Source organism: Mus musculus, chromosome 19 (assembly GCF_000001635.26).
Source record: "Mus musculus strain C57BL/6J chromosome 19, GRCm38.p6 C57BL/6J".
NCBI lineage: Eukaryota > Metazoa > Chordata > Mammalia > Rodentia > Muridae > Mus > Mus musculus.
The window spans coordinates 41,859,088-41,883,210 of NC_000085.6; the positions used below are offsets into that span (position 1 = coordinate 41,859,088).

Consider the following 24,123-nt stretch of genomic DNA (forward strand, 5'->3'; position numbering starts at 1 on the left):
ACACTTCCTCCAACAAGGCCACACCTCCTAATCCTTCAAATGGTACCACTCCCTAAGCATTAAAATCTGTGAGCCTATGGGGCCATTCTTTCTAAAAACACACTATACACTCCTGACTTCACTGGTGTCTGACCACGCAGCCTTGAAATCCTGTTCTGGAGGGCTGGGCTTGTGGCTCCGTTGACAGAACTTGTTTAGCATGAACACAACCCTGGGTTCCATGCCCAGCACCTCATAGAATGGCTATAATCCCCACAAGAGGATTAGAAATTTCAGGTCATCCTTGGGCCAGCCTGGGCTCCATGAGACCCTGTAGAAAATTAAAAACAGACAATCCCCTGCTGAGTATGATGATTTTAATCCCAGTCCTCAGAGAGACAGAGCAGGAAGACCTCTGAGTTCAAGGCCAGCCTGGGCCATTTATTCCAGGCCAGCCACCGTTCCATAATGAGACTTTCCCAACAAAGCAAATGGGGGCCGGGGATGTTGGCGGAGGTTAAGAATACTTGTTCTTGAAGAGGACCCACTGAGCATCTCCATGGCAATCAATGGGATGGGCTGGGAGGAAGCAACCTTCTGCCGTGCAGCCTCAGCCTTCAGTGGCTTGCTGTCAGCTAACGGCTTCGTAAGTGTCTCTAATGACAGTAGCTACATTAAGCATAATTTCAGGAAATGGCAAACCAGCTTACATTGTCCCAAATCAGGGTTATTTTCTAGAGTACAGTCATCTATCCGATCATAATAATGTATATCAAAAATAGAACAAAGAGCATTCATCATGTCATTTTCTAAATATTACGCACAATCTAGCATCAAGTGGTGGCTTTAAATTCCTGCGTAAGCAATGAGCAGCAACTTAAGGGCTCCAAAAGCCTTTATAAATAAACTGGGCTTCGTCCACTGGGCAGATGTTCTAAACTGGGCCACTGAAGTATTTCTGAAATATTTACTCAGGTAGGGTAAAGACTTGGTTATAAGTCAAGTGCAAATGTATAATATATGCTTCTATTTAAAAATGGTTTCTTTGGAGCTGGAGAGCTGGCGCAGAGGTTAAGGGCACTTGTTCTCTTGCAGAGGACTTGGGATTTAGCTCCCAGCGTCCATAATGACTCACAACCATCTGTAACTTCAGTTCCAGGAGATCCTAAACCTTCTTCTGACCTCCCCAGGCAGGGACCACACACGCTGTGCTCATACACACACGCAGGCCAATCACTCATATACGGCTGGAAGTAGCTCTTTGACTGCAATTCCAGGATCCAAGTGCCTGAGGCAGGAGGATTGTGAGTTTGAAGTTGGTTTAGGCTTACATAATAAGATGCTGTCTTTAAAACAAGAAAGCAGCCAGACGTGGTTCTGCGTACCTGTGATCCCAGCACTTGGGAGACAGAGGCAGGCGCATCTCTCTGAGTTCAAGGACACCCTGCCAGGGTTACAGTGAGGACTTGTCTCAAATCAAGTATCAGGGGTGGGGATATAGCTGCAGGGTAAAGCTCCAGCCTGCCATGCACTGTGCCTGTTTGTCCCCCAAGCACTAAACTATATATTCTGTCAAAAGAAAAGCAGGCCGAGCGGACTAAAGAAGCCGGGACTCGAGTACAGGAGGGATTGAGTCTCCTGTAAGATTCAAACTTCTGCTGTTACTTTTGTTGTCTCCCAAATGTTCTGTGAATCTTTCCTTCATAATGAAATATAAAATATATGTGAAATTGGATTACTCTTTGAAAGACAGTGGGGCGATGGACTCAAGACTGAAGACAGTGGCTACTAGAATATCATCAACATTCTCTCACCATTGCTAACCTAATCTTTCCATGGCAGATCAGACTGTAAAGCAGACCATTAACTTAGTGAAGGCAGCCTCTCTGTCGGCAATGAACCAACCCCCAGGACAGTCACCGCCAAGCCTTTGTCACAATCATGAGAAGGAAAATACGGGCAGCCCAACCTGATTCTTGACTAAGGGCAACCACCTGACTATATTGGCTCTGTAAGGCCCAATGCCTGAGCACATTCCTGCGATGAGCTGCCTTTTGGATAGTATGTAGTGAGGCGGGGGCAGGGTATAGATTTTCCTTCAGTTTTTGAGAATGAATGGAAGATGGATTCAGAAGAGAAAGCATGGAAATGACTCAGATTCCAACATCAACAAAAACCAAAGAAGCTAAGTTGTAAATGTAGACCTTGGATGAAGCTTACAGCTTTTCTACTATCCCTGTGATGGAGTAACTCCTGTGTGTAGAATGCTGTATCACACGGCCCCCATGGACAGAAAAACAGCACCACCTTCTATAACATCTCCCAAGCACCTGAGTTCCTAAGGCAGAAAGACCAATACATGTCCCTTCACCAAAGCCCAAACCTCAAAGACTAACTCTCAAAGAACAGAGTTCAACACCTCACTACTACCAACCTTCCTGGGTCATCTTCCCCACCCTCCTTGAAAGGAAGCAGAGCTCCTTGGAAGATGTTACAAGCAGGTCAGCATCAGGAGGTTTCCTAATACATATGGTTCCATTTCCTGAGAGAAGAGGAGCCTGGAAAGCCCTGGGCTGAGATAAATGTGATGCTGAGTGGGAATAATGGGGGTTATGATTGGATAAGCTTTATAAACCAATCTTTTGGCTACCTTTCTAGCTTGCTCTCCCATTCTAGATTTCTGGGAGGCCTGTAAACAGTGCCACCTCTTGGCAACCTGATTCCTGTCAGGCTCTCAGGCCAAGATCATAGATGGGAATGCCCTAGCATGAAACACACTGACTCCAGAAAGGGCTTGGGTCCTCTTGGAAAGTGGAAGAAAACAGTATCAAGAGACAGGCTATCAAGAATACTGCAGGGTCTACCAGAGTCATCATTAGTGCCAAAGGAATTAAACCAAAACAGAAACTCCTTAAGAACATGTATGTTGTAGCTTGGTGGAGGTTATCACACACCTTTAATCTCAGCACTTGGGGAGCAGAGGCAGGCAGACCTCTGAGTTCAATGACAGACTGGTCGGCAGCATGAGTCCCAGGCAGGCCCTCTATGGCTGTACAGAAAAGCCCTGCCTTGAGGGAAAGAAGTGTGTACCTTGGTTTCATCTCACAGGAAAGGATAGGAGCCAGAACTCAGTAATCATGACAAAGCATACTCCATGTACTAGAGGATGCAGACAGTACTAGGGTCCTCTGCTTCTGGGCTGACAGGTCCAGTGATCTTGGAACACTGCAAAGGGCGAGTGGGAATTAGAGTGCACAGGTAGAGCTACAAAAAAGAGTGAGGGAAGATGGGTGTGCCGGCCAGTTTTGTGTCTACTTGACATAGCTTGAGTCATCAGGAGGACGGCCTGCACTCGGGAGGGCATTTTCTCAATTACTGACTGATGTGGGAGGTGGTCCTGGGAGGTATAAGAGAACAAGCCTTGTGAGCAAACACGAGAGCCGCATTCCTCTACGTTCTCTGCTTTGGTTCCTTTGATGATTGCTGAAGCCAGGAAGGGCTCAGTAGCTCTGCTGAGTCAATGGACAGAGATGTTGACAGAGGCTTATGAACAGGGGCAGCGCAAGATGCAGCTCTGAGAGCGGTCAGCATGGTCTCCGTCTGCCTGGTCCGGGGCCCTGGCGCTCTACCCTGTGATCTAGCAACCAGCCATGGAGTACCCTCTGCGCCTTCCACCTCCTACTGCCACTTCTGATTCAGGGAGTCCTCCTGACACAGGTGAAGGCTACAGGCTAGACAGACTACTGGGAATTGGATAGGAAGGGGCCAAGCCACTCATCAGGGCTGAAACATGGTCATGCACATTTATTCTACGCCTGGTTAGAGCAGATCTTACACACGCAGACCACAGTCATCACTCTGCTCTCATGGCCACATTGGACAGAAAGCAGAGCACCACTTAAGGCCTTCTCAGAGGTAGCGACGTCACATTTCCACTCCTAGATGTTGGCAATGTCTCCAAAGGACAATAGTTTCCAAAATCCTAGGCATCTATCTCTCTTAGAAATGAGTCCTGCTTCCAATGAGTCATTCTCTGTCCAGGTTTAGCAAGGCTCACACCTGGAGTTGGTGTTAAACATCATGGGAGTTAGAAAGGGGCCCTGGACCACAGCAGAGAACAGCTCCATTCCCCAGAGGGATTCAGGGCCGCCGCCGATCCTTTCTGCGGAGTTTGTGTCCCGCCTGGGATCCCCGCTGGGTGGCTTTCACCAGACCTTTAAACTGCCCCTGGAGCTTCACCTTCTTCCTGCGGGAAGACAAGAACAAAAGGGCTGTGTCTCACTGAGAACAGGCAGTTCTCTCTCCTTATAGTGTTGATACATGGAGGTGCAGGACTGTGAGCCCAGCTTGTGGAAGACTGAGGAAGGCAAGTTCAATGACAGATCTGAGACCCTGCATAGGAAACCTGGTCTCAATAGAAAAACAATCAATCAAATGATGGGCACCTGGCTTAGCCTGGATGAAATAGACCCTGTATGTCTTGACCGGGTCACTGTACACATCTCCTTAAGAAAGCCCTCCTCCATCTTTCCTCTAATGAACTCAGAAAAGGTTAGGGCTGCTCTATCCAACCATCCCTCCTTCTAAAGGCCATCTGCAGACACCTCCCTGTAACTTCCATTTGGAACTCACCATCCTAGGAGCATAACATTTGCAAGCACCTGAACACCTCATATGCTCCCCAAACCTATACCAAAAAGCCCCATCCAATGATCAAAGTGAAATAAACTCTCAACAAGAGGAAGATAAGAAAAGCAAATGAAAACTATTACAGATAGTGACTATGGGAGCTGGAGAGATGGCTCAGAGGTTAAGAGCACTGGCTGCTCTTCCAGAGGACCTGAGTTCAATTCCCAGCAACCACACGGTGGCTCACAACCATCTGTAATGGGATCTGATGCCCTCTTCTGGTGTGTCTGAAGACAGCTACAGTGTAGGCTTTTACAGAGGACCTAAGTTCAAGTCCAACGTCTCCTTTTAGTGCTTCACAACTCCCTCTAACTCCAGCTCCAGGACATCTGACGCCCTCTTCTGGCTTCCGTGTAGTTTTGGCTGTCCTAGAAATAGCTTTGTAGACCACGCCCAGTCTGGCCTCAAATTTACAGAGATACGCCTGTCTACGCTTCCCTTTAATCCCTAGTGCTGGGATTAAAGGTGTGCAACACCACAGCCTGGCCAATCTTCCTTCTCCTTCTCCTTCTCCTCCTTCTCCTTCTCCCTCTCTCCTCTCCTCCCCTCTCCCCTTTCCCCTCTCTATCTCCCCCCCCCCCACCCTTTCTTCAAGACAGGGTTTTCCTGTGTAGTTCTAGTTGTCCTGGAACTTGCTTTGTACACCAGGCTGGTCTTGAACTCACAGATATAAGTATGTTTTTGCCTCCCAAGTGCTGGGATTAAAGGTGTGCACCACAACCCCTGGCAAAGAAATCTTACAGAAAAAAAAAAAAGCTCAAAGGCAGCCTTGGCTAAATAGTGAAACTGAGGCCAATAAGAGCTACATGGGCATGGGGCAGTCTCTCTAGGTTTGAGGCAGTCTGGTCTACAAAGCACCTTCTAGGACAGTCAGTGCTAGAGGGGACGGGGTGGGGGGAGGGGGGCGGCACACTCTTTTCTCCAAAAATCCAATAAATAAATAAATAAAAGATAAAATAAAAATAAGTGGGCTGGCACGATGGCTCAGCAGGTAAATGCACTGTGGCCACACTTGATAACCTGAGCTTAATCCTTGGAAGACTTAATCCCTGGGAGAAGAGAATTGACTCATAAATGTTTCACATACATACATACATACATATATACATTCTCAAAATAAATGAATATAAAAATAAAGTAAAATAAAAACAGGGCTAGGTGGTATTTGGCCTGTACAGTGCTGACTGTATGAGATGGGCCCCTCAGCATCCGTATAAACAGCCAGGCATAGCGACGCGCACCCACAATCTCAGGGGATGCTGGAGGCCTGACCTTTGCCAGGTTAGACAGTCAGGAAGAACTATTTCAACAAGAAAACATGAAGACCGATCAAAACAACTGATGGTTGACTTTTAGACTTCACATTCATACACACAGAGGCACAGACACCTGGGAGGAACCTGCATGCTGTCATACCTGCGGTTGAGCTTGGATCTGTTGAGTGGAACGTACGCATAGGGATCCAGGCGGCCCTTCTTCTTTACATCGCCTTTTGCCTTCTGCTCATCCAGAGAAACAGCAAAGGCAAAGACAAACAAAAGGCAGAGCCTGAGAGTGAGCCAGGGTGTGGAGTTCCTTCCCCGCCCCCGACTTCAGCTAGCCTTACAGTTTATTTTCTATGGTTCTGAAAGGCCATTTGCCAAGGCCTCCAACTTCAAACGTCATGACTGAAGTGCCCCTTTTCTTTTCTGGCCTGTCTGGCCTAGGACAGTGCTGGGCGCAGACCCTCCTTGCCCTTCATGATCCCCCTGCCCGCAGCTCTCACCTTGGCCTTGTATTCAGCTCCAGGTGCAGCCTTCTTAGCCACAGGGCGATGGATGCCAGAGCCTCCAGCTAAAGAGAAGCACAGAGCTCATGAGTCAGGCACAGCCAGGGAGGGTCCCTCAGGGAGGCAAGAGGCACCCCTCAAAGGGCCTCGCGGAAGATGATGGACAAAACACTAGGAGCTTGGTTCCATACCCTGGCAGGCAATGACCAAAGTCCTCCTTTGAAGAGATACTGCCCAAAACTCCTGGGAACTCATATACTTGGCACTGTCACGAAGGACCCACATTCTCCAAAGCTACACTCCTAACCGCTGCCTGTGGACAGGGCATCTCCCATGCCCACCCTGTTCTCCCTCTGGCACAGAGGCAGTTATTTACTCCACCATGGAAGTGGGAACTGGCCCTTACTGAGGCAAGAAAACTTGCCCAGGGTCAGCTGGTCACTTATGGTCTGGCCTTCAAAAGTCACAGATGGAATCCTGCAACGACAACTCAGAAAGCCTCTCTGATAAGAAACTGCGACTCTGGGAAGCAGTGTGAGGGAACAAAATCAGGAAGCTACGTAACAGCTGGGCAAGGCGTCCTGAGCCCAGGCTTCTCGACTCATGGATTATACGGATCTTTACCCACAATGCTACCTTAGTGCAGGAGGGAGCCAGGCTCTGGATGCAGAGCCACAGTTCCTACAGCAGGGTCAGGATGACATGGGGTCCAGAGAACAAACTGCTACCAGATCAGAAACTGCCTCTGTAGCTCTGGACCTCCAGATGCACCGTGAGCAGAACCGGGGCAGACCCTGTGGTACCTCTCAGGAGGAAGGAAGCAGAGGAGCCAATGTGGCAAGGAACCCTCTGAACAGGGTCTAATCTTGAGGTATTCAAAAGAGGCTAACATTTCACAAGGGCTATTTAGGAGACTCACAGAAGGACGGCTGGGTAGGAAGGAGCTGAACTAAGGGGTTTGTCAAAAGGGCTAGATCTACCATGGGCAAACCTAACTCTTAGGTTCTCTGAGCTAGTATCTCCTTGTCCCTCAGTCTAGTCCTGATTCAGGTTGACAACAGATTGGCCAGCCAATCTGTGGAGTTGTCAACTGAGTCCAACTTCATGGTTCTGCCTTCCTCTGTCTTTCCCCAGCCTGATGCAGAGGCTGACTCGTGTCCGAGGTAAGAAAGGATAGCTTACCTTGGTACCGAGGTGGGATCTCCAGCTCATCCTCCTCGTCCTCCCTCTGCCGCTTAAGCTTCTTTTTCTATAGAAAGATGCAACAAGCCGGGGAGCAGTGAGCAAAGGGCCAGGACTACACCACTAATGAGGGCGGGAGGGAGCAGGGGCGGGAACAGAAGCAGTCACCTGCCTTGGTGACAAAGGCCCTCTGCCAAGCTCTCAGCCCCAATTGCACACAAGTGCAAGCCCACAAAGGGAGAGTGATGATCTTATATTACACAGCTGGGGCGGGGACAGGGCTCTCTCCTGCATTCTCACAACTAGATTTCCCTCTTCACAACCCCAATGCTGTTGAAGGAAGATGGAAACCCGATATCAGCCAGGTTCCACCTCTTTCCCTCATCAGTACCTGGGTAGGTGGAGGACCCTGGGCCAAGCTATTCATTACAGTCCCTCAATGGACAGTAGGTTCACAGAAGTTATAAGTCAATGAAGGATAAGTATGATACCAATATTAGAAAAGCATGGGAAGAGAAGACCTGTCACAGGGCAGCCCACAGGGATATATGGGCTCAGGTACTAGCAATCAAGCAAAGACACTACATAATGGATGGGTTATCCAGGGGTGACCTAGCTCCCAAGGCTGGCTCCTATCCTGCGGTCTATGACACCGGCCCGGAAGCCTTCCAAGTCCACAGACGAGGTGAGAGGGCTAGGGGTGCCAGACCAAGGGATCAGACTGAACATGTGTGCAGTAATATGGATGCCAGGTCCGCTGGCTATAGCAAGAACTGTGGAGCTCTGGTAAGGACCAGAAACTGGAGATGTGGGACTCAGGCTGTACAACAGAGGATGATGGCTGAGCTTTATTAGCCAAGGCTAGCCCACTAACTGGTCTTCCACCAAGGATGTCGTGGCCCCAAGCATCTTATGCTCCGGAACCATGCGCACAGGAGGACTCAGCGACTGCCACAGAGAACTTTGGGATGCTGGAGGCAGGAGCTGACTGTAGGACCCAGCCACTATGTGGTCATCACTATACTGCTCTTGCTGCTTTAGGAGATGTCTGATCTTTCTATCTCTAAGCTGAGATCCATCTACAGAGGACTCTGGTCAGTCCTTGCGGGCCAGGAAGAAGAGGCAGCTGTCAACAGATCACCAGGACCCCTGTGAAGGTTCCAAAAATTCAGTGAGGCCTCACCCAGAATAATGTCCGGGGAATATGAACAATGACAAAGAACAGCTAAGACTCAGTCAGCACCACTAAGTACCAAGCTCTCTACACACCAAGGACTCTACACAGAACCCTAGACTGGAACCCTGGGAGCCTGGGTACAGTGACAGGCTCATTCACAGCAAAGTGAGACTGGACTGAGGCTGAAGCAAGAGTAGGAAGAGTAGAATGCAGACCAGGGAGAGACCTAGTAAGCAGAGCTGGGTCACCCAAGATGGCCTGCGGAGAGGGGCATCGCACAGGCGGGCAGCACATACCACATGATTCCCCTGGGGCATCCAGGAGATGTTCTTGCTCCTCACTCTCTCTTTACTCTGCATGGCTTTCCTACACGGTTCTCACTCAGTCTCCAACTAGCATCACTCCCCATACATTCTTTTTCATATATATTTAAATTCTGTTCATATGAGTGTTTCATTTGCATGTACGTTTGTGTTCCACATGTGTGCCTGATGACCATGGTGGCTAGAAGAGGGTATCAGATCTCCTGGCACTGGGGTTATGGATAAGTTGTAAGCCAACATCTGGGCGCTGGCAACCAAACCCTGGTCATGTATAAGAGTAAGAAGTACTCTTAACCCGAGTTACCTCTCCAGCCCTCTAATACCCTAACCCTAACCCCTGAGCCATCTCCCCACCTTCTGATATGTTCTTAACAATAAATTAGCTGTTTGCCAGAAGGCGACATGGGGCTGTTGATTACCTGTGTGCTCTACGCTGATGCTCTTTGCATGCCCGTCCACACTGCCCCAGTAATCTCGAGAACTGAGGGAGAAGGGCAGATGCATGCTCGTGTGTGGGGGACTGGGCATGGGAGCTCTGGGCCAGGCAAGGCCACAATTACTCACACTTCTCACACTGGCATCCTCCATCGCATCGGTCATGTCTTCATCTTCCCCTGGAGTCAGAGGGCAGACAGGCTCATGAGCATCTGGGCATCCCTAATTAACCGTATCCCATGTCCTCTCTTTAGCAGAAATACAAGACATTAACTCCAGTCCCAGAAAACTGCCCTCTTCAGACCTGTGCCTTTTTCCACAGGAAACCAAACTGCTGTCCCTCCTCCACTCCAACCATTTTGGTCCCTTCAAGATGTGAGTGACTTGGAGAGAGTCAGCCCCATGTCATACACGCCCTCGCTTAGTTAGCAAAAGGACAATTTTACCCTCCTAATCAAAAAGCTTTTTTGCGCTGGGCAGTGATGGCGTATGCCTTTAATCCCAGCACTTAGGAGGCAGAGGCAGGTGGATTTCTGAGTTTGAGGCCAGCCTGGTCTACAAAGTGAGTTCCAGGACAGCCAGGGCTACACAGAGAAACCCTGCCTCAGAAAACAAAAATAAATAAATAAATAAATAGCTTTTTTTCCTCACTCTGTGTACTGGCACCATGTGGGAATAATAGAAAAGTATGAAGCTGACCATCTGGAGGAAGAGATTCCAGCAAAGCAAAGCAACAGCCAGAAGACAAAGACAGCATGTGTAGGGGCTGAGAATGAAGCTCAGTGGAGCACTGTCCTAGCATGTACCAAGTGCTGGGTTTAGTCCCCAGCACTGCAGGAAAATAAACCAGCCAATGACTAAAGATGTACAGAAGAATAGCAACTGGCATGTGGGCGTTCTGTGCGGGATGAGGGCCAGTGGCTAGGGAACCCTAGAGACAACAGAAAGGAATAGTGTGGGATCGTAAGGAGCAGAGGGGGCTCCCCAGCCACAGGAACTGCGGGCATCAAGTCCGCAGGAAGGGTGGGAGGGAAGTGGAGAAGAGACAGTCTAAAGAACAGCACAAGCCACCTTTATATTAAGCACATACACGGGAGCCAGCAGACAAGCAGCAGGCAAGTGAGGGGCAAAAGAGTCTGTGTGAGGAAGTCAGGTGAATCAAAGGCACACAGCTCAGCAGCAAAAGCCGAGAAGCCAGAAGGCAGGTGCTCGCCCCACAGTCCTACGAATAGAATGCACTCCAGGCAATGCTCCGTTACTGAGTGGACACTGGGCTTGGGAAGGCTGGCACTCTCTTAGAAGGCATGGCTCTGCCTGTCACTAAATCAGCTTACGGTTCAGCTGGTTTCCATTAAAAACCAAACCATACCGAACTGAACAACAGAAAAGGAATAAGGAAAAAGAAGCAGAAGAGATGCTCACACCATGCACAGTGAGGGGGTTTCCTCAAGTTTTGTTTAAATCGTTGTATATATACTGCATTAAAAAAAAGTCAAAGGGCTGAGATCTGATGCCCTCTTCTGGGGAGTCTGAAGACAGCTACAGTGTACTTACATATAATAAATACATTAAAGGGGGGGGGGCTGGTGAGATGGCTCAGCAGGTAAGAGCACCCGACTGCTCTTCCAAAGGCCCTGAGTTCAAGTCCCAGCAACCACATGGTGGCTCACAACCATCCGTAATGAGATCTGACACCCTCTTCTGCTGTATCTGAAGACAGCTACAGTGTACCTACATATAATAAATAAATCTTTTAAAAAAATTTAAAAAAAAAAGTCAAGCTGGGCAGTGGTGGCACACGCCTTTAATCCCAGCACTCGGGAGGCAGAGGCAGGAGGATCTCTGAGTTCAAGGCCAGCCTGCTCTATAGAATTCCAAGACAGCCAGGGTTATATAAAGGAACCCTGTCTCAAAAAACAAAACAAAACACCAAAACAACAACAACAAAATTCATAAGTTAGTATAGAGAATATATGAAATAAAAATAAAAATGTGTGCTCAGGAGAATCTGAGGAGCCAGAATGTTCAGGGTGGCCTTATGGGTTAGCTTCTTAGATCGGTTTCTATGCTTCCTCAATAATGGTCACTATATGAATAGGCTAAAAGCCCTCAAGTGTATAAATGAGCATCATGCCAACAGAGCACCTGTTCCTCTGTGGAGACCCCTACCTTTAGTGCCATCTTCTTCCTCCACCTTGTTTCCATCTTCCTCCTCCCGTATGATCAGCCGGCCATCAGCACTCAACTTGAAGCCATGGTCCCTCTTCTTGCCCCGCCCAGGCCCAGGCTGGGTGGCTAGTGAAGTGAGGTGAGACAGGTCAGTCCTAGTCAACTCTTCCTCCCTCGGAGCCCCCCCAACACCAAAGCTCTCAACTAGGGGACTTTTAGCCCTTGCCCACAGGCCATCCTCAGAAGCCAACCCCTGCCTACCACCCATGAATCCAGCAACAGGGGAGGTCAACTCTGGGTTCCTAGGTCAGCTGTTCTTGCTCACCAAGGACTCGATGGGCCACCTTGGGATCCAGGAAGTTGAGGGGCTCATCGCCACCACCTTCCTTCAGCCATGCCCGGCTCCTCTGTCGTGCCAGCTTCCGCTGCTCCTTGCCCCGGCCTCTTTCTTCTTCCTCATCCTCATCCTCAGAGTCAGCCAAAATCTCCTCAATGCTAAATTAGAGAAGTCTAACATCAACGCACTCCTGGGACAGAGGGGACCTAAGGCACTGCCAGGACAGAATTTGGGTGGGGGTAGACTAAGGCCTTGGGGCTGAGCCATGGTCTTACCTGTCACCTTTGCTCTGGACAGGCTCCTCTTCCTCTTCCTCCTCTTCCTCCTCCTCTACAGCAGCCTGGCTCAGGGCACGATGCTTCTTGGCTCGGGTCTCAGCTTTCCTGATGTTTATCAGGACTTTGTGGTATTCTGCGGGTAGCAGACCCTTCACCAACTCGAATCTGAGTGGGACAGAGAAGAGTTGTCTAGAGGTTGCCAAGGACCCCTCCTCAGGGGCAGGAACTGTTCAGGAAGCTAACTTTCCCTGTGGCCCCTAAGAGACCAAGGGTCCCATCCTCCAACCCTACCCCATTCAAGCACAGACCCAAACTTGCGGGTGAACTTGATGAACAGGTTCCGAAGCTTCATCCGGAAGTGCCGTCGCATGTCATCTGACAACTTCCCAATGGCTTCCATCTAGCAGACAGAGCACCAGGGTGTCAGAGCGAGCTCGGGGCCTTCTGCCCTGCCCATCTGTCTTTGCTGTACAGACCAGTGTACAGTACAGCTGAGCCTAGCGAAGGGGAGGTACTGGCTGCCCTGTTCTCAGGCCACCGCTTCCCTGGCTCAACTCCGTTTCCTTACTCTGGAATCCCATCTTTCCTCTATGCCCTTTCACACCACAGCTGTGATTATCCTTCCGAGGCGACAACTGAACACCCTCCATGTGTCCTTCCCAGGGTTCTTTCACAGCAACTTGATGGGACAGAAACCTATACCAATACAGGCTCACCCGACTGCCAAGTGGCCATAGAGGCCCCACTTAACCCACTCAGTCCACTTTGCCAGCTACGACCCAGCATCCTGAAGTCACATGCTCCCTTTCTATCACGCAGTCGTGCTCATCCAGGCCCAGATGGTGACACATGGGAGTGGCAAACCTTATTATCTGTAAGGTCTGCCTGCAGTGGGGGCAGAGAACAAGGTCCCCACATACCCTTTAGTAGGATTCGGGAAGTTCTAAATATAAAGAGATCCAGTAGATCTCCACCCTAGCCTTGCCTTAAGCCTTTGGCTCCCAGTGAGGCTTCTGGAGAATATCTATCCCTGCTTTCTTCCTGGAAGCTAAGGTTTGACTCAGAAAAGATATGCAAAAGAGATCTGAGGGCCATGTGACTCTGCCAGCTGGAAGTGGAAACTGTTAGCAAGCAATTCCAGCTTGCAGGGAGTGTGTCCCTAATTTTCAGCTCCTCTGTGCCCTGGCAGGGATAGGAAGAGTGACCCTACAAAGAGCGAGTGCAGTCTTGAGACTAGACCTTGAAAATAAGTACCTGCCTGGTTCTCTATCTGTACAACATTGGAGAAGCCCTGTCCCTTGGCCTAAGAGACACTATAAGCATTGTGCCTTCTTTGTCAGTCAGCACTCTCCTACAAGCCCCTCTAAGGCTCCTTAATGTCCTTCTGCTGCTCAGAGCGTAGTGAAAACGCTCTGAACTAATATGCCCAGAGTCCCTCCCGCAGAGTCCATTCTTGCCCCCCAGTGAACACAATGGAGCCTCACCACTAGCTGCACATGCTTAGCAAGGTGCACCACGTCCATGACCACCACAGCAACCTTGATGAAGCCTAGCGCGGACTTGACCACATCACGGGTTCGAGAGGCCAGCAGCAGGCACACGTTCTCCAGGAGCTGCTCCACTGTGCTGGTCCCCATCAGCCCTGTGCACAGGGGCTGCTGTCAGATACCAGAGCCTCAAACCCAAGAGCCACCCACGGGTCCCCATCAGCCCTGTGCACAGGGGCTGCTGTCAGATACCAGAGCCTCAAACCCAAGAGCCACCCACGGGTCCCCATTAGCCCTGTGCACAGGGGCTGCTGTCAGATACCAGAGCCCCTCAAACCCAAGAGCCACCCACGGGTCCCCATCAGCCCTGTGCACAGGGGCTGCTGTCAGATACCTGAGCCCCTCAAACCCAAGACCCACCCAGGGGTCAGATGTTCTCAGGGCCTTTCTGGGTCTAACAGCTTGAACACCACCCATGGAGTATCCATACATCTTTTATCTTAGAGACTAGCAGGGGTTCTGAGAGGTTAGTAAAGATGCTCAAAGTTTGATGTGGTTGGTAAGAGGAGGGACCAGAACTAAGACATAGGGACAGGCCAACCCTCTTTCTGACCAATCTGACAAAAGTCCCAGGACACTGGGGCCTAAAGCTGATGGGTGGTGCGAATGTAAGGATGAAGGGAGAATGTTGTGGGAAGAGACTAGGAAGCAGACAGGCCGGGTTCTGGGTCTGTTTGCTGCATCCTGATGCTTTTCCCCATTCTGGCATCACCCTGTCCTGATGTTTGGAGCACTCTTTACCATAACAGCACCCTTCAGGTAAACACTTACCTTTGAACTCAAACAAGAGGTGGGTCAGAGCCAAAATGCTGCAACTAACTGTGGTAACTGCACCCAGAAGGCCAGGATAGATGAGGACAAGGTACCGCTGCAGAGCGTCTGAGGACAGAGAGTGGGACAGTTACTCGAAGACAGGGTGCTCAGGGATGGGTACTATTGGCCTTCAGTGCAGTCCACTCAAAGCCACAGGCAGAACAAGACAAGGCGTTCCCTCCACCTTTTCTCTTAAGACTGGACAGAGGCTTTAAGACTTTTCTCTCACTGGGCATGGTGGCGCACACCTTTAATCCCAGCACTTGGGAGGCAGAGGGAGGCGTATTTCTGAGTTCGAGGCCAGCCTGGTCTATAGAGTGAGTTCCAGGATAGCCAGGGCTACACAGAGAAACCCTGTCTCGAGAAACCAAAAAAAAAAAAAAAAAAAAGTCTTCTCTGGGCCAAGGCAGTTTGTCCACCCCAGCTCTCAGTCCACAGCCCACACTCTCACCTTCCTGGTTGGAGCCAAATCGCAGGAAAGCATGGCCCATCTCCACCAGCAAGGTAAACGCACTCTTCCTTGCACCCACTGACACCTCCTTGGTGCACAGGATCACCTGGCCAAACAGCCTTTGTCAGGACATGGAACTGAGGGGCAGCCTGGGTGAGCTCTTCACGCCTACACATGCACTAGGCAGTGAAGGGAGCGTGTGCTCCCACTGTTACCTACAGCCCTCCCTCCTCGGGCCTCTCTTGGAATCCACACTAAGAAACCACAACCCACATCCCTCCACAACCCCTCACCTCTGGGATGAGGGCAGCTATGAACTCCTCATGCTCAGCCGACAGCGTCTTCACAATATGTATGAGGCACTTCAAACGGGGCTGTGGGCACAACAACAACACCGGGGTCCTCCAGTGTCACCCTGACCCCTGGGCGTGCCTGTTGACGCCCTCCCTCCCTTGCAGACGAGGCAGCCCGGAACCCTTACCCTTTTAGCAGGCGAGGATGTGGTCCGAAGCGAGTCCAGCAGAGTCTTCTTCAGATCATCCAGGTGGCTCTGCACGAAGCGGGCTGCCGGGCCCTGAGAACTGGCACACACCTCCTCCAGCACGCGGTAGGCCTTCTTCTGTACACCGTGGACCTTGCTCTTGAGAGGGCAAACGAGACGTGGAGATAATAAGGAAGGGGACTGGGTTCCACTCCATCCTGTGACATTCCCCAAGCATCTACTAGAGAGGATTCAGAGAGAAGCTGGTCTGGAAACAGGAGCCATAGCTTCAGGGACAAAGCCAGACTGGATTTCCAAACCATTCTCACCACCACTAAATAACATATAAGGGGGCTGAGGCCAGGGCTCAGTGATTCAAAGTACTTGTTCTTTTAAAGGACCCACTTCCATTCTCAGCACCCACATGGCATCTCACAACTGTCTTAAACTCCACTTTCACAGCTTCAGGGGAGCTGCTGCCTTCTCATCTATGTGACACCAGGCACATAATGCAGGCAAAACACACATAAAATAGAATCAAATCTAAGAAAATAAAAGTAATAAATAGCAGACACCCAAGCCTGGGCACAGGCATCAGAATATAGGGAGATAGACCTGGCACTCTCTGACTAGCACGCTCTCCTCTAAGCTGAAGGAGTTCCCAGGCCTCGCCAGCTCATCCCAGCCTGCCCTGACATCTGTGTCCGCCTGCACACATCTTCCTCTAGCTACTATACAAACTGGCGGGGAGCAGGGAGACTGGTCCTCAGGAGGGTGCTACTGGGCTGAACACTGCACATTGTAAGCATTTTCGACAGGGCAGTGAGAATGAGCAAAGGCATAGGCAGGCCAGCTCTAAACAAGATCTTGGGGGTGTGGCTCAGAGGGCATGCCCAGCATCCAGGAGAACCTGAGTGCATCCAGGAAAAAAAAAAGGAAAAAGGAAAAAGAAAAGAGAAAAGAAAGAGAAAGGAGGGGCTGGTGAGGTGGCTCAGTGGGTAAGAGCACCCGACTATTCTTCCGAAGGTCCAGGGTTCAAATCCCAGCAACCACATGGTGGCTCACAACCATCCGTAACAAGATCTGACTCCCTCTTCTGGTGTGTCTGAAGATAGCTACAGTGTACTTACTATAATAATAAATAAAGTCTTTAAAAAAAAAATTTCCTTTAAAAAAAAAAGAAAGAGAAAGGAAAACCAAACGGCCCAGGACAGTGGCTCAGCGGTAAATGTGCTGATCGGGTGCTTGCTTCTGAGCCTGACAACCCGAGCTCAATCCTGGGCACCCACAGAAGGCGCAAGGAGAGAACCGAGTCTACACAACTGTCCTCAGACTCTCACCACCCTCAGCTTAACACACAAATGATATGTGAAATAAAACTTAAAAGGAGGTAAACATGAAAGACTTATCTAGGCCTCAAACTCTCTAATGAAGGCTAGGTGCGGAGGTGTGACCTGTAATCACAGCACTTGTGAGACAGAGGCAGGAGGATGAGGAGTTCCAGGCCAGCTTTCAATACAGAGGAAGTTCAAGGCCTGTTTAAGATATATTCGTATCTCAAAGAACAGTCTGGTGAGGCTACAGTTGGTCAAAGGTGGAAGAAGGCAGAATGGGAGGGCTGAAGGCTGGGGCAGGCCTAGAATGGCAACAGGAAAAGAGTGTAGCCTTTGTTCTACAAGACACACCTTGGCACAGGCTAGGGCACAGCTGTACATCCTAGTGACAGATGGGCAGGGAGAAACCCTAAGGGAAACCACTGTGGGAGTAGCCAGGGCGAGATCTGGGCACGTAGCATGGATGGAGACAAGAAGAGCTCACCTCAAGGTAGGGCCGGATGGTAGAGTATAGCTTACTGATGGCAGCTTCATCCGAGTAAGGAGCCAAAGCCACAACCAGATCCAGGACAGACAATCTGCCAGAGTGACAAACAGGAGGGGCTTAGAGGACGAGAGAAGGACAGAGCTGTTTCTACTCAGGGCTGGGCCCAGCCCCTGCCTCCCAATCCCAGAGGCATTTGCGAATGGTAAGCAAGGAAGGTAGCGCTACTCAGGGAACCCTCAGAGCACCAGGTGCTCTACACAGCTAGCTCTCTCTGTCCTCAAAAAGCCACGTGGCAGGGACTGTTATTACACATACTCTACAGATGAGGGCTTAGAGGCAGAGTGTGTATGTAACTGGTCTAAAGCTACATGAGATGGGAAGGGATGGAGCTGGGATTGAACCCATTTATTTATCTTTGGGGTCCAGTCTTCAGAAATAATGAACTAATCAGACCTCTCAGAACAGTTAGAACATGGTATCTCAAGACTTCTAGAGTGAGCTCAAAGGCTCTGCTAGGTACCCTTCGGCTACCAAGCTCAAGTGAGGAAGCCCGGAACACCTACCTGGTGAAATCAGAGCTGGCAGGATCGAGAACCTTCTCGGTGGCTTTTTCCAGGAAGCTATTCACCAACTAACAGTCCCAATGGAGAAAGAAACAGAGTGACCATAGCAGCAGGCTCCTGAGTTGGTCCCCATGGTTTAGGTCCCCCAGCCCAGCTACAACTGCTGTGTAAAGTCCCCAGTCCAGCTCCAGCGCCTGGAGGTGGAATCTTGACCTTTCCAAGGCCCAGCACTCACCTGAGCCTCAGTTATGGTGAGGTAAGTTTTGATGGTTTCCAGCACAGCACGGCGAGGGGCTGCCGCCTCTCCAGCTGCAACAGGCTGCCCATACAGGTTGAAGAGGATTGGCAGGAAGTTTTTGGCAAAGCGGCTCACTTCAGCTCGGTCAGCCTCTGGCAAGAGGACCCAAGTTTGCATTGATGGGACAGAGCTAATAGTAACTCAGTAGTCACATCTTTTTAGAGGACCCCAGGGCAGGATTTAAAAGCCACAAGAATAGACTTTCTGCCAGTAGAGGCTGAGGCTAGGGCACACAGAACAAGAAGCCTCTGGGTTCAACACTGACTGCATAATCCACAGATCTCACCCTTCGGTGAGAGGTGTGAGGCAAGGACTAACGTTAGCCTCCTGGAGCCCACAGCAGGCTAGCACCCCAGGTCATCTTCTCAGTAGCTTCCACACTTACCTGCCTCACAGCCCTTAGTGATGAGGGTACGTAGGGCCTGGCACACAGTGACCCTCAGGTCTGGGCGTTCATTGATAGCTGTGCCCAGAGTCCGTGCCAGGCCTTTGAAGGAGGCAGCCACATCTGTGGGCCTTGTGCAGAACCCAGGCAGGAGGGTCCAGATCTGGGGGGGAGGAATTTAGGAATTAAAATGTGACTTGTAGCCTGCATGCTCCTTCCCTCGTCCCTCCCCAGCTGACCCTCACCTGCCACTGGAGTGTATCATAAATCTTCGACTCCACTGTGCTGCCTGCCTGAGCCAGGTCCATTGCTGGAGGGTGTGACAAAGACATGGTGTGACCCAAGATATCCTCTTGGCCTATCGGCCTCATTTTACCAAAACCAAAAGGCCTACAATAAGGATACAAATATAGGTAATACACCCCCAATTAATAGTAACATTAATTATTCTAATAATGAAAACAAATCTATGAATGTAGGCATTACAGTTGATACCTATGATCCCAGCACTCAGGAGGCTCAGAAATTCAAGGTCATCCTCAACTACTTATCTAATTCAAGGCTAATGAGACCCTGTCTTGAGAAAATAGGCCAACATCCCAGTGCTTACAGAGTCGCGGATGAGTCCCATTTTTTTAGGTTTTTCTGTTTTTTCTGTTTTTTTGTTTTGTTTTTGTTTTTTGTTTTTTGAGACAGGGTTGCTCTGTGTAGCCCTGGCTGTCCTGGAACTCACTCTGTAGACCAGGCTGGCTTTGAACTCAGAAATCTGCCTGCCTCTGCCTCCCAAGTACGCCACCACTGCCCAGCTCATGTAGTTACTTGCCAATAAAGAGAAGACTTCTTTCCTGGTTTTTCGAGATAGGGTTTCCCTATGTAGCCTTCCTTGGCTGACTTGTAATTCACTCTGTAGACCAAGCTGGCCTCAAACTCGGAGGTCTGCCTGCCTCTGTCTCCTGAGTGCTGGGATTAAACACACGCACTACTACTGCGCGGCTGACAAGTTTTTATTAACACGGAAAAAAACACTTTGCAGCACTGAGGATTGAACTCAGAGTCTCACACAAATCAGCTTGCACCTTAACACTGAGCTATATCCCCAGCCATAAGAAAGGGTTTTATGTAAAATTACTAACACACGAGTTATCATTCCAATTTAGTAAAATACATCAAAAAAGGAAACTACAGTAACATTTTAGAATAATTCTCTTTGGGTGTTTTTTACCTTTCTGTTTAAATGTTTCCTGTATATTCCTTTTTTTAAAAAAATTTTTTTCTTTTAAGATTTAAGAGTGACTGAACAAAATATAGCTAAAATGAGCAGTGGGATAGGCAGAGGGACTAAAGACTGCAATCCTAGTACTCAGGAGGCTGAAGCACTAAGCACTTCAACTACCTTGAGTGTGAAGCCAGCATGGGCTACATGAAACCTGGTCTCAACAAAACAAAATACCATTAGCAAATAAATTATTAATAAACTTTTTTTTTCAAGACAGGATTTCTTTGTGTAGCCCTGGCTGTCCTGGAACTCACTCTGTAGACCAGGCTGGCCTCGAACTCAGATATCCGCCTGCCTCTGCCTCCCGAGTGCTGGGATTAAAGGTGTGCGACACCACGCCCGGTGGCAATAATCATTTTACTATCCTTAAAAACCTTGTTGTTTGCAAACCAAAGATGTAGCAGGGCATGATGGTGCATGCCTTCAGTCTCAGCACTCAGGAGGTAAGGGGAGGCAGATCTCCATGAGTTTGAACCCATATACATATACATATACATATACATATACATATACACCTGTAAATCCATCTGTAGGTTTATCAAAGTCTATAGAGCGTTTCCTCAGTATCCATGAGGGACTGGGTATAGGATCCCCTTAGAAAGGAAACTCCAAATGGTCAAGTCTCTTGTATAGAAAATGGTACACACACTCTTTCCGCTAGTCATTACATCACTTCTAGCTGTCTTATCGAATGCCACGTGAAGGACTGTTTTACAATAGGAGTTAGAGAATCATCTCTGAAGTTGACTCAACCTGTGACACAGGACCTTGGGATACAGAGGTCAGCTGTACACATATAAACCACAACATTAAAAATAAAAATCTACCTAAAGGGACACCATGACAAAGAAGAACTGAACTCTTTCCTTTGATTCAAGACCCAGGGGGTGGCGGCTCCCTAGGGAGCCCTTGCTGGCCAGCTGTACACTTCTCAGAAGAGCACTGCCAAATGTTTATGCTAGACTCAGTCTTTCTGTTCAACCGGGGCTCCTAGATGTGGGGAGGAGGGGTCTCAGACTGTACACAACCAAGGGCTCCATACCTTTTCTCTTAAGAGTGGTGGCCAAGGGCAAGAAGTAAGTGGTGAAGAAACCAAGCCTGGTTTCCCGAACATGATCCCGGATGACAGGCAGCAGCCAGCTCCGTGGGAAATCCAGAGTCTCCCTGTGGGAAGGGCTCAGTGAGAAGAGGAGGCAGAACCAGACTGAAGGTCCCTCTGTGTAGACCATTTAGTGGACACCCTTCCTGGAACAGAGCAAGTTGCATGCGTCTCCTGAATCCAAGCAGGGCCACACTCACTCAGAGCCATCGATTTCCAAGGGCACGGCCTGCAACACCACCTCGGGACCCATGCTGGTCACTGCAGCCCCTACAGCCTGGTCCAGGGCTGCTGTGTGGGGGAAGTGAGGAGAGAGGCGCAGGTCACACAGGGACTGGAGGCACTGGAACAAAGAGGGTACAGAGAGACGTGATGGCGGGGCCAGGGTTTAACACTGCAGCAGAGCAATTGGTCGAGGTCTGCCTGCATCAAGCTCTGGCATAACATGCAATCTTTCTGCTGACCGGGGAACAGTAGCTGACTTATCAAAAGGCTCCTTACTCTCTAATAGTTTTATTACAGACCCAGATTTCAAAGAAGGGATCCAAGGTCTAGACCAGGCTAGGTTTCATTCCAAACGATGGAACCAGATTCTGGACACAGATGAAGCCCAGAGATATATACTAATGATCCAACTGAATCAGTGGAGTGTCCAATCCCTTCCTAAGGCCCAGGACCTTTAAAAGGTCGGTTTCATTCAACATGAAAAAATGTAAAGTTTCACATACAAAGGTAGATTCCAATTATCTTAAAGAATGGGAAGATGTGACCAAGGCTGGACTTGTACTTGACCAACTGTGGCTTGTACTGAGGGGGCAGAGGAGCACTCTCCAGTTCCCTCAGTACCAAACCAACCTTGCTTCTCATAGCCTTGCCTGGTTTGCCAATCCTCTAGCCCCAACCTAGCTGAACCAGAAAGCAATGAGAAGAAATGAGAAAGACCCAGGAGCTAATCCAACAGCTGCAACTTGACCTGGGATCTACTCAGGATACTCAGTCCTTAGATATTTTACCCTGGGCTGGAGAAACCCTGACATCTAAGGCTGTTTAAAATATCAACACTGTACTCTCTGGTTACACAGCATTTAGAGGATTAAAATTTGAGAGGCTGGAGAAATGGCTCAGCAGTTAAGAGCACTGCTGCTCTGCGGAGGGCTGGGATTTAGTTCTCAGTACCAATATAGTGGCTCACAACCATCTGTAGTTCTAATTCCAAGAAATCTAAGACCCCCTCTCCTTTCTCATCTCCCAGGGCATCAGGCATATGTGTGTGTGTGTGTGTGTGCATGCATATGCATATACATATACATATACACATGCAGATCAAAACTCTCATAATATAAATAAATAAACCTTTAAAATGGTTTAAAAGGAGCCGGGCAGTGGTGGTGCACGCCTTTAATCCCAGCACTAGGGAGGCAGAGGTAGACAGATTTCTGAGTTCGAGGCCAACCTGGTCTACAAAGTGAGTTCCAGGACAGCCAGGGCTATACAGAGAAACCCTGTCTCGAAAAACCAAAAAAAAAAAAAAAAAAAAAGGTTTAAAAGGAGGCCTGCAGAGCATGGCTGCTTTTCTAGAGGATGGGGGTTCACTATCTAGCACGTACAGAGCAGCTCACAGCCATCTGTAACCCCAGTCCCCTCTGATCTGACACACTCATACATGTAAGCAAAACACCAATGCACATCAAAGACAGACAGACCGACAGACAGACAGAGACAGATATATATTTGAAAAAAATTAACAGAGCCAGGGCCCCACAGGATTCTAAATCACCTTCAACCAAGGGAACTGGGCTGGTGTGGTAGTTCCTATCCACCCACTCTGCTTGCTTTTCCCACACTGGTCACCTGGAGCCATGGTACCAGGCACCTGCTATGGGCACTGTCAACATGGGGGGCGGGGACGTAGAGTGTAGACATGTTCTTCCTGGCTAAAAGCCCTCAGACCAAGGACCCAAGTGCCACCAGTGCCCTGGCACCAGGAGCCACCAGCTCACCTTCTTCATCACAGGATGGGCCTGCTTTCCGCAAGCTTCAAAGAAGACCCCCAGGAGCTGCAGCACAGAGCTCCAGGCTGCATGAAATTTGTATGTGAGGCCCTCTTCCACTGCCCTGCCAAGGAACAGGACAGTCAGGGCCGCAGTCCCACCATCCCAGGAAATAACACGAGCTGGTACTGTGAGCCACAGACCCCACGAGCTTGTAAGGGGAGGGTCCCAGGAGGACAAAGCAGAGAGTTAATACATAAACATGCTTTTAGTTACACAGTCCTACTGACTGAAGAGAAAGAAACGTATGATGTAGTAATATGCTCCATTTTCAGATGAGGAAACCGAGGCTCAGAGACATGAAACCACCTGCCAGTCACTGCACTGGACTCTTCAGCCTGGGTACCATGCTGTCCCATGCATTCTCTACCTGACCTGGAGGGGTGGATGGCTGAGCACAGGTGGCCTGAGCAGAGAGGAAGAAAAGTCTTCCTGTGTATACTTGGCTGGTCCCATTTCCCCCACAGTATCTGAGGCCCTGAGGACTTTAGGTAGAAAGGACCAATAAGCAGCAGTGTTTGGGCCAGGGGCAGCTGAGGTCATGAGTCCTCGTTGTTCCTTGAGGGTTCCTCACACCTCCCACTGGCTATACAGGAACAGGACCGTCCTCTGTTCCTGCCTGTTAGTCCCCAGAGCACCAGAGAGAACAAACAGACCCAGGAGACACACCCAGGACCCTCCCCTTTCCACGGATTGCTTGGCACACTGTGGCCACGTCTGTGAAAGGGTCCTTACAGATGTTGAGGATAACCCAGCAGACTCCATGGTCAGCCTTTTCCGATCAAGATGACCTCTCCCAGCTGTGCGAGGTGTTAATACCAGTCTCCTAGCACAAGGGTCAACAGGTTCTGTTTCCTGAATGGCTAGCTACATACATGCCTGGGGCTGCTCTCCCACAGAGGAGGACTCAAAGGCCTCAAGAGGCAGAGGAGATTGCTCCAGATGCCTTGGGTTCAAAGCCAGCTCCAGGGTCCAGAAGCTCAGAGGCAGGGCTCCATGAG

At 49.6% G+C, this 24,123-nt stretch overlaps 1 protein-coding gene across 2 annotated transcripts in view; it reads right to left on the reverse strand.

Annotated features, from left to right (window-relative positions):
* Positions 1 to 395: 395 nt before the first annotated feature.
* Positions 396 to 24,123, reverse strand: part of Rrp12 (ribosomal RNA processing 12 homolog (S. cerevisiae)) — a 36,671-nt gene continuing 12,943 nt past the window's right edge. The window contains exons 13-34 of one of the 2 annotated variants that reach the window (NM_199447.2): positions 23,072 to 23,186; positions 21,272 to 21,414; positions 21,015 to 21,136; positions 18,942 to 19,006; positions 18,697 to 18,859; positions 18,249 to 18,403; positions 18,014 to 18,081; positions 17,448 to 17,541; positions 15,630 to 15,788; positions 15,442 to 15,522; positions 15,149 to 15,254; positions 14,656 to 14,763; positions 13,822 to 13,979; positions 12,646 to 12,737; positions 12,335 to 12,502; positions 12,048 to 12,217; positions 11,723 to 11,848; positions 9,683 to 9,732; positions 7,619 to 7,685; positions 6,434 to 6,501; positions 6,085 to 6,167; positions 3,764 to 4,225 (exon numbers count right to left, since the gene is read on the reverse strand). In NM_199447.2, coding sequence (NP_955518.1) covers positions 4,120 to 4,225; positions 6,085 to 6,167; positions 6,434 to 6,501; positions 7,619 to 7,685; positions 9,683 to 9,732; positions 11,723 to 11,848; positions 12,048 to 12,217; positions 12,335 to 12,502; positions 12,646 to 12,737; positions 13,822 to 13,979; positions 14,656 to 14,763; positions 15,149 to 15,254; positions 15,442 to 15,522; positions 15,630 to 15,788; positions 17,448 to 17,541; positions 18,014 to 18,081; positions 18,249 to 18,403; positions 18,697 to 18,859; positions 18,942 to 19,006; positions 21,015 to 21,136; positions 21,272 to 21,414; positions 23,072 to 23,186 — 2,467 coding nt within the window. In that variant the 3' untranslated portion in view covers positions 3,764 to 4,119. Of the gene's footprint in view, positions 4,226 to 6,084; positions 6,168 to 6,433; positions 6,502 to 7,618; positions 7,686 to 9,682; positions 9,733 to 11,722; positions 11,849 to 12,047; positions 12,218 to 12,334; positions 12,503 to 12,645; positions 12,738 to 13,821; positions 13,980 to 14,655; positions 14,764 to 15,148; positions 15,255 to 15,441; positions 15,523 to 15,629; positions 15,789 to 17,447; positions 17,542 to 18,013; positions 18,082 to 18,248; positions 18,404 to 18,696; positions 18,860 to 18,941; positions 19,087 to 21,014; positions 21,137 to 21,271; positions 21,415 to 23,071; positions 23,187 to 24,123 lie in introns of those variants that run through there. The other variant, XM_030250683.1, reaches the window with a different exon arrangement.